Raw genomic sequence first — 13,280 nt, 5'->3', positions numbered from 1 at the left:
GGAGGGGGGAAGAGAGAAGGAAAGAAAGAAAAGGGAATAACATTTAAAAAACCAGGCATGTTAGTTCGTGTCTGTAATCCCAGCATGTAGAAGGCAGAGGCTAGCCAGGACTACACAGTTAAAGTCTGTCTTAGGGTTTTATTGCCATGACATTTTATAGACACCATGACTAAGGCAGCTCTTATAAGGACAACATTTAATTGGGACTAGCTTACAGGTTCTGAGGTTCAGTCCATTATCACCAAAGTAGGAGTATGGCAGTGTCCAGGCAAATGTGGGGCTGGAGGAGCTAAGAGTTCTGCCACTTGTTCCAAGGGCAGCTAAGAGAAGACTGGCTTCCAGGCAGCTAGGAGGCAGGTCTTGAAGCTTACCCCCACACTTACTCTAACAAGGCCACACCTCCTAATAGCGCCACTCCCTGGGCCAAGTATATACAAACCATCACACTGTCTCAAATAAACAGATGAAAGAATAGCATGTATAGTACTGGAACAAATATTAAGTCTGAAGGTGTTGAAAGCATTAACTTTTTAGATAAGACATAGGTAAGAAAGAGCTTTCTGTATCATAACAGTCACTTTGTTCTTGCTTAGGATTGAGCAGCTGATAAGTGAACATGAAGTTGAGATAGCAGGACTTACGGAGAAAGCCAGCAGTGCTCGAAGTCAAGCCAACAGTGTCCAGAGCCAACTGGAAATCATTCAGTATGTGTGTACTAGTAGTTTAAAATTGATGCCATTTATTGTAACTTTAAAAACTATTATTTTAAGCTGGAGATTTGGCTCAGAAGTTAATAGCATTTGTTGTTCTTGCAGGGGACCTGGGTTCAAGTCCCAGAACTCACCTGGTAGCTCATTACTGTTATCTGTGACTCTAGTCTTCCAAGGGGAAGAGGTGTCTCTGTAGGCTTTATGGATGATAGGGAAATTCAGGTGAGGGAAGAATGAAACTTGGTTCAGCCTAGCTTAGGTAGCTGGTGCTGGGCCAAACCTCAAACGTCTGGTACCAGTTGGTTTATTTTAGTCATATTTAAGCACGGAGCAATTTTGGAAAACAATTTCTAATAATTATCTCAGTCTCCTGAGTATAGCAGAGATTAAGACATGTTTACATTAAAATGCTTTACAAAGTACAAAGATGGATACTATTGATGCAGAGATAGTGGCCAAGATTTAGGGTCCAGGGAGAATGACTAAGGAAAATATGCCTGTGAGTGTCAGTTTTGACCTGGCCCTAAGATAACATAGAAGTCACTTAGGCTTCTCTAAAGTACAAGTGACATCTCTCATAAGGATAGGTTTTGTGGTCCAGAAGCAATGCTCAACATTTAGGAGGAAAGGGGTTGGGATAAGCAAAACAGAAATTCTGAGGGATATCCCTGACTACAGATAGCAAAAGCTAACCAGGTTTAAAGTACATTCTTTCCCACCATTCCAGGAGAACAGATAAGTATCTTCTTCCTTTGAAGAAACAAGCCTGCAACTATTATTCTATTATGCTGTCCTAATACTTTTTTGAAATTGCTTAGTAATTTCCACATGAAAGTGATAAAACTTATGTAACATACTTTTGTGTCACTGTGTATGAAGTACTATTGCAAGTATTCAGGCTTCTGGGATGTGCTGAGTTGTTCCTTTAAATGTCCTTAAAATGATAGGACAACCAGTTAGTGGTGGCTCATGCCTTTAATTCCAGCACTTGAGAGGCAGAGGCAGGTGGATTTCTGAGTTTGAGGCCAGCCTGGTCTACAGAGTGAGTTCCACAACAGCCAGGCTATACAGAGAAACCCTGTCTCGAAAAACAAACAAAACAAAACAAAACAAACAAACAAACAAACAAAACCAAGGATTAGAGATGACTCAGCTGTTAAAGGCTAGGCTCACAACCAAAAATATAAAATGATAGGATAAAGCAAATGTACCAAACATATGTTTTCTATATTTGTATATAAATAAATACATGTATATCTATGTACAATTATGTGTATATCTACAAATACAGTTATACACAGGTATATATAGTTCAAGTATATATATAAAATATATGCATAAGAAATTTCATAATTTGAACTGATGCATAAAATTATGCATAGCCCTTTTATTTTAAAGGTTTCCTGTGTTTGTATGAGTATGTTTACTTGCATATGCAGATACAAGGACCTATGTGCATGTGGGGACCAGAAAGAGCATCAGAGTTCTTAGAGCTGTAGTTCTAGGTATTTTTAGAATGTCCAGCATGTTACACAGGTGCTGGGGTCATAAATCTCCTCATGGGTGCATAGTTAACACTCATAATCAGCAAGCCATCTCTCTATCCTCAAGTACTGATATTTTTAATTATGTGCAGAAATAGAGAATAGTGTAATGAACACACATATACATACCATGAGCTTCAGCAAGTAACTTGTTTGGGGTGCAAGAATTTTACATACAGAACACCTAACTTATATCTCTAAGCTTTGTTCTCCACCGAGCTGTAACTCTGAAGAAACAAGTTTGCATAATGAAAGACAGTTGTTCTAATGACTCCATATAAAGTCATTACTGGTAGTATCTAAGAGATGTGGCCCTTGCGGTACCATGCATATTATTAATTTGCTATCTGCTTTTCTACCCTCACAACACTTCTTAGAGAACAAGCAAGGAATCAGAACTCCATGTATATGCGCCAGCTCAGTGACTTGGAGTCTACTGTTTCTCAGCTCCGTTCTGAACTGAGGGAGACCAAGAGGATGTATGAAGATAAGGTCAGTTTAAACATCACTTCCAAGGGCTGTTTTACACATTGAGTCAGTAATTACTTTTAATGTTTGAAAATGAAGAATCAAAATAATTTCTAACTAAAGGAATATTTTTAAAATCAGGATTAGTTGTTATATATACATGCTAAATTATCTATATGTTAACTTATAAACTTTTATTTAAGTTGATGTTTAAATTCATTATCAAATGATTGAGAAATAGAGAGTAGTATAATGAAAATTTCAAGTCAATTTCTAAATAATAAATTGAGTAGCACAGAGCGTAGGAAGCACACTAGTCTAGCATGCCTGAAGCTCTAGATTAATCCTCACTACACAAAAGTAAGTAAAAAATAAAGAGCAGGACTCTGCCATTGATCTTTTTCCAAGGCTTGGCTTTAGCAAGTATAGCCAGCTGTTTATAACTGCCACCAGTGTTTGGGGCCTAATTCATCCCTTTAACTTCTAATCATTTTTTGTGTCTAGAAAACTAAATTATACGATTACTCAAAATAATTAAAGCAAAAATTAGGAAATTTAGTCTTCCTATTTCATCACATAATTTCTCTTAAAAGCAGATAATAATATTTTGGAAGAGGTGGGGCTGGAGAGATGGCTCAGCAGTTAAGATTGTGTACTGCTTTTACAGAGAGACCTGAGTTCAGTTACTGTCACCCACAGCGTATGGTTCACAGTCTATGGAGCCCGTAGCTCCAGCTCCAGGATGTCCAGCATCTCCATAGGCTCTACCATTCACACACTTTTTCACAACTAGAAAGAAGTTATTCCATATTATCAACCATTTATTTAGAACTTAGATTTTTGTTAATTTCAACCATTTGAAAACAGTGAAATTCCTAAAACTAGAAAAACAAGAGTTGCCTTTCAGAGGAGAGCATGCTTTTCATCCCTGAGAAGGGTGGTGATGATGTTTGCCTTAGATGATTGGGTTCACTTACTGTACCGGTGTCTTATCCTGTGAAAGCTTGGAAGATAAGTCCACCTGTAGTTTACCATAGAGCAGTAGTTCTCAACCTGGGGGTTGCAACCCTTTGGGATCCACTCACCCTTTCACAGAGGTCACATTTCAGATATCTTGCCTATCAGATACTTATATTATGATTTGTAACCATAGAAAAATTACAGTTATGAAGTAGCAATGAAATAATTTTATGGTTGGGTCACCACAACATGAGGAACTGTATTGAAGAGTCACAGCATTAGGAGGGGGAACCACTGCTTTAGAGAGTCTTGCAGCGATAACTTAGGTATAGTTTTTACCATTGTGTTTATTCAGTTTCCTATTCCTTATTTAGGATGGTGATTTAGAAGAAACAGAAGGTAATGCAACTACCAGACCTTTTATAAATGAAGACATTCTGTTAGCTGCACTAGAGGAAGCTAGTCTCTGTGCAGGCTGACTTACTAGACAGACAGTGAAGCACTGTCTTCCATCCATTACTGACTGTCCTGGGCCGCACAACTTAACTTCCACTGCCATTCCAGTGAGGACCACAGGAAGGTGCTGTCTTCCTTGGCTCAGGGATGTACATTATATGTCTCCCTTTAACTCTGTGGCAAGAGGAGGAGATGTTGACATGGTTTTCTTAAAGTCAGCAGGGGAGATTAACACGAGCTGTAACTCTCACCACAGCAGGGGAGATTAACACGAACTATATACTCTCACCACAGCCGTGTCTTTCATACATTTTGGTCACTACTCACAGGAAAGTAGTCCATCCAGTGAACGAACAAAACCGTTTACCTCTATTAAATGTGATGTGCTATTTTCTCTCTTCAGATGTTGACTTGAAGATCATTAAACTGATTTTATGATTGACTGGGGGTTGTAGTTTGAATAACATCCCTCCTTTTTAAACCTCTCTGTATAGCTCTTAGTCTCAGGACAAGATAATTTTAATCACTACCCCTCAAAGCATCCTCTGGGGCCAAAGATGGACCTTACAGCTCAACTCAGTAAAACCAAGAGAAGCTCACTTTTATCTTCTAGTTTTTTTTTCCTCAGGACAAACCTTTGTCTTAATAGTGATTGTCCACTCCATTGTAGACAAAGCATCCTGTACAAAGGACATAACCTCCCCTTCAGAAACCAGAACAGAAGGGTAGTCATGGTTTCAGTGCATTATGGCTAGGAGGATGTTACATGATAATATGACAGACAAAGGAGCGCCATTGTTATAGTCCAGTGAAAAAGGTGTTATTTGTAACTGTCCAAACCATTCTGAAAAGAAGATATCTACTGACACAAGACTCTGAAAAATCACAAATTACTAAATCAAGCTCGAGTCACCTATGTTTTTTTATGTAATTTGTAATTACTGTAGTTCTCTATTATATTGTAGCTTGGGAAAATTATCTCTTCATAATCTTCATCCAGTTTGCTTATTTATCTTATCTAATGTATCATGTTGACATATTAGGACCATTGTCCTAATGTGCTCTAATGTAAATAATGGATCACCAAGACTTTTGATAATCTTTTTTTAAAGTATTTCTTTATTTAATCTATATGAATGCTCTATCTGCATGTACTCCTACATGCCAGAAGAGGACATCAGATTCACATTATAGATGGTTGTGAGCTACCATCTGGTTTCTTGGAATTGAACTCAGAACATCTGGAAGAACAGTCAGTGCTCTTAACCGCTGACCATGTCTCCAGCCCTGACTTCTGACAATCTTAAATAGTAAACACTTAATAAGGAGGATAGCCAGCACATGGGAGGCTGATTTAGGAAGCTCATGCATTCAAGGCCTGCCTGAGCTACATCTTGAGGCCCCATCTCAAAAAAGGGGTTTGTCAGTTTTAATTAGATCCTTGAAGTGTTGATAAAATATATTGTAGTTAACTGAAACAATTTGGACCTGCTGACGGATGACTAGGCTCTCCAGAGGAAGCAGCTCCTGCTGCCTACTTAGTGTAACTGAGCAACAAAGATCAAGCACATTACAATGAAGATTTGATTTGGAGGAACACAAAATATTGTTATGAAATGTTTTTGTTAGGGAGACTTGGATCCAAGATTAAAAAGCATATTCTTGTGCACAGTTTGTTTCATTTACATATATTGTGACTTCACATTGTTAAAATCTTAAGATACATGGTCTCCTTGGTCTCCTTTGCTGTTTCAGTGCATATTTCAGTATGTAATGTTTAGAAACCAAGAGAAAAAAAAGCAATGAGAATAATACAGAAAGGTGGAGGATAGAGCTCAGTTGGTGGAGTGCCTGTTTATACTTAGTTCTGAGTGACCCCCAGCACAGGGTCCCCAGAACATAGCTAACATGGTGTGTTAGAACACACCTAAGCTGGTAGGTAGCACGTGCTTGAAATCTCAGTAATTGAGAAGTAGGGACAGTGTGATCAGAGGTTCATGGTTATCCTTGGCTACATAATGAGTTTAAGACCAGCCTGAGGTGTATGAGACTGCCTTAAAAACAAAAGATGTTTTTGATAGGCCTGAACAAAACTTTTCTACCTAGAGTATGGAAATTCAGAGAAAAGCTGTTACAAAGGATAATTTTTCAGGTTAGCAAAAAGTATTTTATATTGGTGAAAATAGACATTGTATTTCTAGGAAAATCTTAGATGTAGCTTTTTTAAAAGCTGACAAAAGTATTTTACTATAATGCTGTCTTCTATTCTTTTCTTTCCATTTAGGAGAGCCTCCAGAATTCCCCTTTACGAATCTGGACCAGTAGAAGCTGTCACTATTGGCTCTGTAGATTTGGCTTTACTCTTAACTTTCGCTTTTTGACAACAACAACAAAAAATATATCACTATCTTGATTCTAAGTTTATTCTATTTTGACAGTAGTTGGTGCTGGATTTCCTAGTCCATAGTGAAGATTTAGTAGCACTGTCTAGAGCTGTCCACTATGCTGGCAGAGTGTGCAGAGGCTTCACAGAGTTCTGTGCAGCTTCAAGCAGAAGCACAGCGCCCTCTTGGGCCATGTCTGTGTCTTTTGGAGCACAGAATCAGAGTAAAAACACATCTATAAAAACAAAAAACAAAGCACAGATTTAATATGATCTGATGTGATTGGCCAATACCCCTAAAATCAGTGAAATTTGAGTAAAATTCTTGTACTGATTTGTACTGGTCCAACCCCAAAAGTGTGTTCATGGATGGTGAAAAGGGGAAACCAGCCTGCTATGTAGAAAGAAGGAGAAAGCTTTACTGTCTATCACGTGTCAGTGCTTCTGGACATTTTGAAGGCTTTTCTTTGCAGTTTTCTTTTATAGCTGTTTGTATCAGCTCAGCTGCTACTTCACTGGTTTCCCCTTTCACTGTCCATTTATGTGTGCTGTGGATTAATGCATACAGATGTTTGTGTTCTAAAAAGTGAAAGGTAAAAGCAGAGCTTAGCAGCTGAGTCAGTACTGACAACTACAATACAGGTCCCTGTGGGCTCTGTGGACGGGTACCAGGAAAGATGCTTCTCCCCTCTTCCTCCTCTCTCTTTAGTTTTGGTCTCATGTTACTGTCAGTTTTGATATTATGAAAGAGCCATCCTTTGGGATCTGATGCCCTCTCCTGGCATGTAGGTGTTCATGCAGATAGAGCATTCAGATACATAAAATAAATAAAACTTTGCCAGTGGTGGTGGCGCACGCCTTTAATCCCAGCACTTGGGAGGCAGAGGCAGGTGGATTTCTGAGTTGGAGGCCAGCCTGGTCTACAGAGTGAGTTCCAGGACAGCCAGGGCTATACAGAGAAACCCTGTTTCAAAAAAGAAAGAGAGAGAGAGAGAGAGAGAGAGAGAGAGAGAGAGAGAGAGAGAGAGAGAGAGAGAGATATTTTGATTTTGATTTTTTTTTTTGCAGTAAAAACAGAACTTTTTTTTTTTGGAACTATTTTTAAAGAACATATACAAATAATTCTTTGCTCAAGGAGCAAAGTGGTTAGTGCCAAGCTAGGAGTAGAAAGTGTTTACTGTACTCATGATGATCCAAAGTAAAGACTCTTGTTAAACTTAGGGCCCAAAGAAGAGGAAATATAGAATCTAACTTTTTTGATACTTATAAGTCATGAAAAACTTAAAAATAATAAAAAATAGTTTTAAAAAGTAAAGGTACACAATTGGAGGGGACATGAGAGACCATCAAGAACATTTTTAAAAATTGTACCTCAGCAAAATGGAGGCAGGGTGGTTTGTTACCAGAACCCAGCACAGTCTCCCTGACCCTGCCAAGCCGGCAGAATTGCTATGTGGCAGCAGTCCTGAGTGTACTCACTCAGACTTTCCTCTCAGTGACTGATAGACAAGATCACCTTAGCTGATGATTCATTTTCTCAGAAGCCACTTATGTTGGAGGTTACATTCTCATCTTTCTCTGTATCTGCCCTCAAATGGGCATAAGATTCAAGTCTTCTTATTGGTGTGGGTTTTGGTTTGTTTGTTTTTTTTTCTTTTTTGGTACTAGGGATCAAATCTAGCAGGCACTCTTCCACTGAGCTATATCTCCAGTTTAAAGATACTTCTTAAGCCAGGTACAAGCCAGTAATCAATTAATTCTTGTGAAATAGTTTTTAATATGCATCTTATAATCAAAAACAATGTATAATATCTCATGTGTACTTAATACTTGTGAAAATTAAGCAGTGTAGCATTATCAATCAGAATTTAATGCTTTATGTACTTAATTCTCATGAAATACTTTTAATATATAACATAATCACTTAAACATATATTCAGTGTAAATGTCAAAATTTATGTTCTAAGTTCTGTAGGCACTGACAGTACATATAGACAAATGCATAACTGTATGATATTTCTATATTAGCACTCTCTTAAGTTACTTATGTGTCCATGTAAATAGATTTAGAAGCCATACACATGTATGCTTTCTTGTCAAGGAGATAGTTACATATGTGTATGTGTGTATACGTAATGTTATTATTGACTATATATTGGTTTAATAAATGAGCATTTTTAAATGAATCTGTTTCAAGTAAAAATAAAAAGTTGTTAAGAAAAAGTTTGTCTTGGTCATATGTTTTCCAGATAAGTAAGTTTGATAACATCCAAACTTAAGTTTTACTCTTGACACAAATTTCCAAGCCTATTTAATAACCTTAGAAATAGGAAGAAATGTGTAGTATTTATGCCAATATGAAACATTTTGAATTCTAGAAAGTAGATGATAAAATACTTGTAACTATGGTGAGGTTCCATTGTATAACACTAAGTATTAACATGTTGTTATGAAATGGTTCATTATCTAATTCTTGATATTGTGTGGCTCCGCTCAGATCAAAACCCGTAGTATCCGTGGTCTGGGATCTCCACCCAAGCCTGTGTTGAGGGCTGTAGCAACATTTGCAATCCTGAAGACCTGCTCCTCCTATAGACTTGCCATATGCTGAGTTTGTGAAACATCTCTGTGTAACATCATTGGTTCAGTAAACTAAATTTCTCTTTATTCAGGCAAATAGCTGTCCTGACTGAAGGAAAACTATATTCATTAAAGTTGACTCTCATTCCTGTTTGTAGTTGAAGAGAATGAAGTTTTAAATGCTTAAATTGTCCAACACTATATTCTCCTGACTTTAAATCTATATAGATATTCACTCATTGTTTTGAAATATGGCACCATGATGACAGCAGGAATGCTAGCCTGACTCGTTCGTTTATATTAAGTATCTAACTGAGACTCTGATTGTGTGTGTGTGTTTTCAAGACAAGGTCTCACTGTGTAGCTCTGGCTATCCTGGAACTCACTCTGTAGACCAGGCTGGCCTTTAGCTCACAGAGATCTGGCTGCCTCTGTCTCGCACGTGCTCTGTGCTCCCAAGGCATGCACCACGACACTGAGCTGAGACTCTGATATGCTAAAGCAAAATGGCTCTTCTTGCTATTCATTTGTTTGGGGTCTACAGCACATTATGCCACAAGAAGAGCATATCTCCACAGAAGATAATTCTGAGGAGTAAAACCAGTGTGCTATGCCCAGATACAGCAGTAACAAGTGCTTCATTTTAACTAATACCCATGCTAACTCCTGTGGAGATGTTAAGGTTAGAAAACCCTACATAAGACCTTTCTGTTTAATATCTCAGGGAAACCATCTGTTCTTGTAAAGCTTTGTTTGGGTACAGCCAACCTGGCTGCATGTGTTTGATATGGATTTTCTTCCAGATAGAAGAGCTGGAGAAGCAGTTAGTCCTTGCCAATTCAGAGCTCACTGAGGCACGCACAGAGCGGGACCAGTTCAGTCAGGAGTCAGGAAATCTGGATGACCAACTCCAAAAGCTGTTGGTGAGATTTTGCTCTAAAGTACACAATTTGGAATCTGGGGGAATTTTCAGTACATTTCACAAACTAGTTTACATTACAAAATTACAGCTTTTATAAAATATTTGTGCATATACATGGAATATCATTCTATATACTTCATGTGTTTTAAATAAAGGTGTTGTATTCTCTGGGTCTTTTTCTTTAGGCATGGCTGGTACAGTATTAATATAAGCTTTCAAGTAGCCATAGTTTTGAGTTAGAATTGCCATCTACTAAATTCAAGTTGTGATGTGTTCATTTTGAAGCAAATGACGTTCAAAACACAAATTAGGCACTTCCCAAATGTAGAGATTACAGTTATGAGATGCCACTCATAGAGTAGCAAAATGTTTAAACAAAATATTAGTATATTTTTCTAGGAATAATCACTCTTAGTCAAGCTGTTGAAAAGCTTCACTTTGAATTATCTAAGGCTTCTCAGATCACACAGCTCCAGACCAGGTGAGGCAAACGTAAGAGTTTGTTCTGATCATGTGACAGTGGATGGAGAAAGAACGTTGTCACTTCTTTTAGGCAGATCTTCACAAGAGGGAGAAGGAGCTGAGTTTGGAGAAGGAACAGAACAAGCGTCTGTGGGACCGAGACACAGGCAACAGCATCACCATCGACCATCTTCGGCGGGAGCTGGATGACAGGAACATGGAGGTGCAGCGGCTGGAGGCCCTGCTCAAGGCCATGAAGAGCGAGTGTCAGGGCCAGATGGAGCGGCAGGTGAGAGCATACAAGCTGTGCCATTGCCGGGTAGCCTCTTTGGGGAGGGAAAATGTTCTTTATGTTTGCTTGCAGAGCTGCTGCTTTTTTATTTTTTTTAAAGAGGACATCTGATCCAATTACAGACAGTGTGAGCCAGTTGCTAGGAATTAAACTCAGGACCTCTGGAAGAGCAATTAGTGCTCTTAACCACTGAGCCATCTCTCCAGCTCCTAGAGCTTCTTTACACACACACAGAGAGAGTCCTGATGATCTGACAGCAAAATGATTTAAGTTAGGCTATTTGAACTGTTCAGTTCAGGATTTCATGCTTTGAGTTAATTGCCTGCTCCCCACCAAAAATAAATAAATAAATTATGAAATTTTCTTTTACCAAAGATGGCAGCCATTCAGGGGAAGAACGAGAGTCTGGAGAAAGTGTCCTCCCTCACTGCACAGCTGGAGTCCACCAAGGAGATGCTGCGCAAGGTGGTGGAAGAGCTGACGGCCAAGAAGATGAACCTTGAGAGCTCTGAGAGGACAGTGTCTGACCTGACAGCTTCCCTCCAGGAGAAGGAGCGTGCCATAGAGGCCACCAATGCAGAGATCACGAAGCTCCGCTCTCGGGTGGACTTGAAGTTACAGGAACTTCAACACCTGAAGAATGAGGGAGACCACCTCAGAAACGTGCAGACGGAGTGTGAGGCGCTCAAACTCCAGATGGCGGAAAAGGACAAGGTCATTGAGATTCTGAGGCAGCAGATTGAGAACATGACACAGCTGGTTGGCCAGCATGGCCGAACCGCAGGTGCTATGCAAGTGGAAAAGGCTCAGCTGGAGAAAGAGATTAATGACCGGAGGCTGGAACTGCAGGAGTTTAAGGTCTGAGTGGTGGTTGTGGGCGGGTTAGCTCTCGAATTTTCTGTTCTCGAAGCAGCAATGACCTAATTACTGAGAAGGGTTCTTGAGGTTTGTGGCCTACTGTAGAAAGTATCTGAGTTGATATGCATGTGTGTTTTTGAGAAAAGATCTCTACTTTCTCTCTGTAAAAGGAGTGTGTGGCTCCAAAATAGCTCCGTGTCAAAAGAACAATAGCAAGGAGTGCAGCCTCTCTGGAAGGGTTTCCGAGTCTGGAGTTGGAGGCATTTTTTTCACAGATGGGACTTTGACCCCCATGTCAACTATGTAACATGGGCCTGTTCTCTGACTCTCGGTGCGTGTGTCTGTGAAAATACAAGCAAACAGAAAAACACAACAACGTTATTGGACTACTGTGAGGCTTAGATAAGAAAATATACGTCAGAGACAACCTGGCCCATGTAAATATTAGTCTCTTTCCCCCATTCTGTTATCCCACTCAACTGTCTGTGTGTACTGTGTGTTCAAATAGTGAGCCTCCTTACTGCACACTGACTTCCTAAAGCAGGGCACACATCTTCCTTTTCTTTGTGATTTTTTTTTCTCCCCATATTTTCATGATTTTTTTTTTTTTTTTTTGGAAGCTAGGTCCCATGAAACTCCTTATGGTGGCTCAAGCTGGCATTAGACGTGCAGTGATTATTCTGCCAAGTTCTGGGATTCCAAGCACAAATCACATAGCACAAAATCTGCCTTTTTCTTTTGAGATAGTTCACTATGTAACCATGGCTGGTCTGGAATTTACTATATAGACCAGTAAGCAGAGTAGACTTGGTATAACCTTCAAAGGCTTGCCCTAGTGATCTGTTTCCATTAAGAAGGTACTCAAAGTAGCACCACCAGCTAGGTAACAAGCATTCAGACTATGAGCCTGTGGAGGGAGCCCTAAATTCACACAATAAAAGTTGATAAAGGGCCGGGCGGTAGTGGTGCACGCCTTTAATCCCAGCACTTGGGAGCCAGAGGCAGGAGGATTTCTGAGTTCGAGAGTTCGAGGGCAGCCTGGTCTACAGAGTGAGTTCCAGGACAGAGAAACCCTGTCTCGAAAAAAAGAAAGAAAAAGAAAAAAAACAGTTGATAAAGGAAAAAGGCAGTGTGGTAAAGCCCAGAGAAAACCAACTTCCAGAAGTCCCTTCATGACCCACACATACTAAACACCCCAGTAAGAAACCGTAAGAACTAAAATGCTGCCCACAGAGTTTATCGAGGACACAGTCCAGGATGTTTTAATGGAGGATGATGAAGTATGTGCCTGTTCATGGCAGGGCCCAGTTTCTCATCTCCAAGAAGAGAAGCAGGTGCTCAGCTTAACCTCACAGCTCATGGAAAGTTTATACAATGAGCCACTCTACCAGCTAAGTACCAAAAGGGTTTTATGAATTCCTAAATACCAGCCAAAGGCCAGCTTTGTGAGCAATCTTGATGAACAGGAACAGGAAACCCTTCCCCTCACATCCATCCCCTTCCTCACATCCATCTCCTTCCCCTCACATCCATCCCTTTCCTCACATCCATCTCCTTCTCTCAAATCCATCCCCTTCTCTCACATCCACCCCATTCTCTCACTTCCAGCCCCTTCCCTCACATCCATCTCCTTCTCTCACATCCA

General features: G+C 39.7%; 1 protein-coding gene across 1 annotated transcript in view; it reads left to right on the top strand.

The window, feature by feature from the left end:
* Positions 1–13,280, top strand: part of Ccdc158 (coiled-coil domain containing 158) — a 79,599-nt gene that overhangs the window by 19,268 nt on the left and 47,051 nt on the right. The window contains exons 7-11 of the mRNA XM_028789175.1: positions 594–704; positions 2,632–2,746; positions 9,905–10,024; positions 10,577–10,774; positions 11,153–11,635. Coding sequence (XP_028645008.1) covers positions 594–704; positions 2,632–2,746; positions 9,905–10,024; positions 10,577–10,774; positions 11,153–11,635 — 1,027 coding nt within the window. The remainder of the gene's footprint in view (positions 1–593; positions 705–2,631; positions 2,747–9,904; positions 10,025–10,576; positions 10,775–11,152; positions 11,636–13,280) is intronic.

Source organism: Grammomys surdaster, unplaced genomic scaffold (genome assembly GCF_004785775.1).
Source record: "Grammomys surdaster isolate TR1022 unplaced genomic scaffold, NIH_TR_1.0 125793, whole genome shotgun sequence".
Classification (NCBI taxonomy): Eukaryota; Metazoa; Chordata; class Mammalia; order Rodentia; family Muridae; genus Grammomys; species Grammomys surdaster.
Note: the sequence above shows the minus strand (reverse complement) of the source record. Positions and strands in the feature narration are given on the sequence as shown.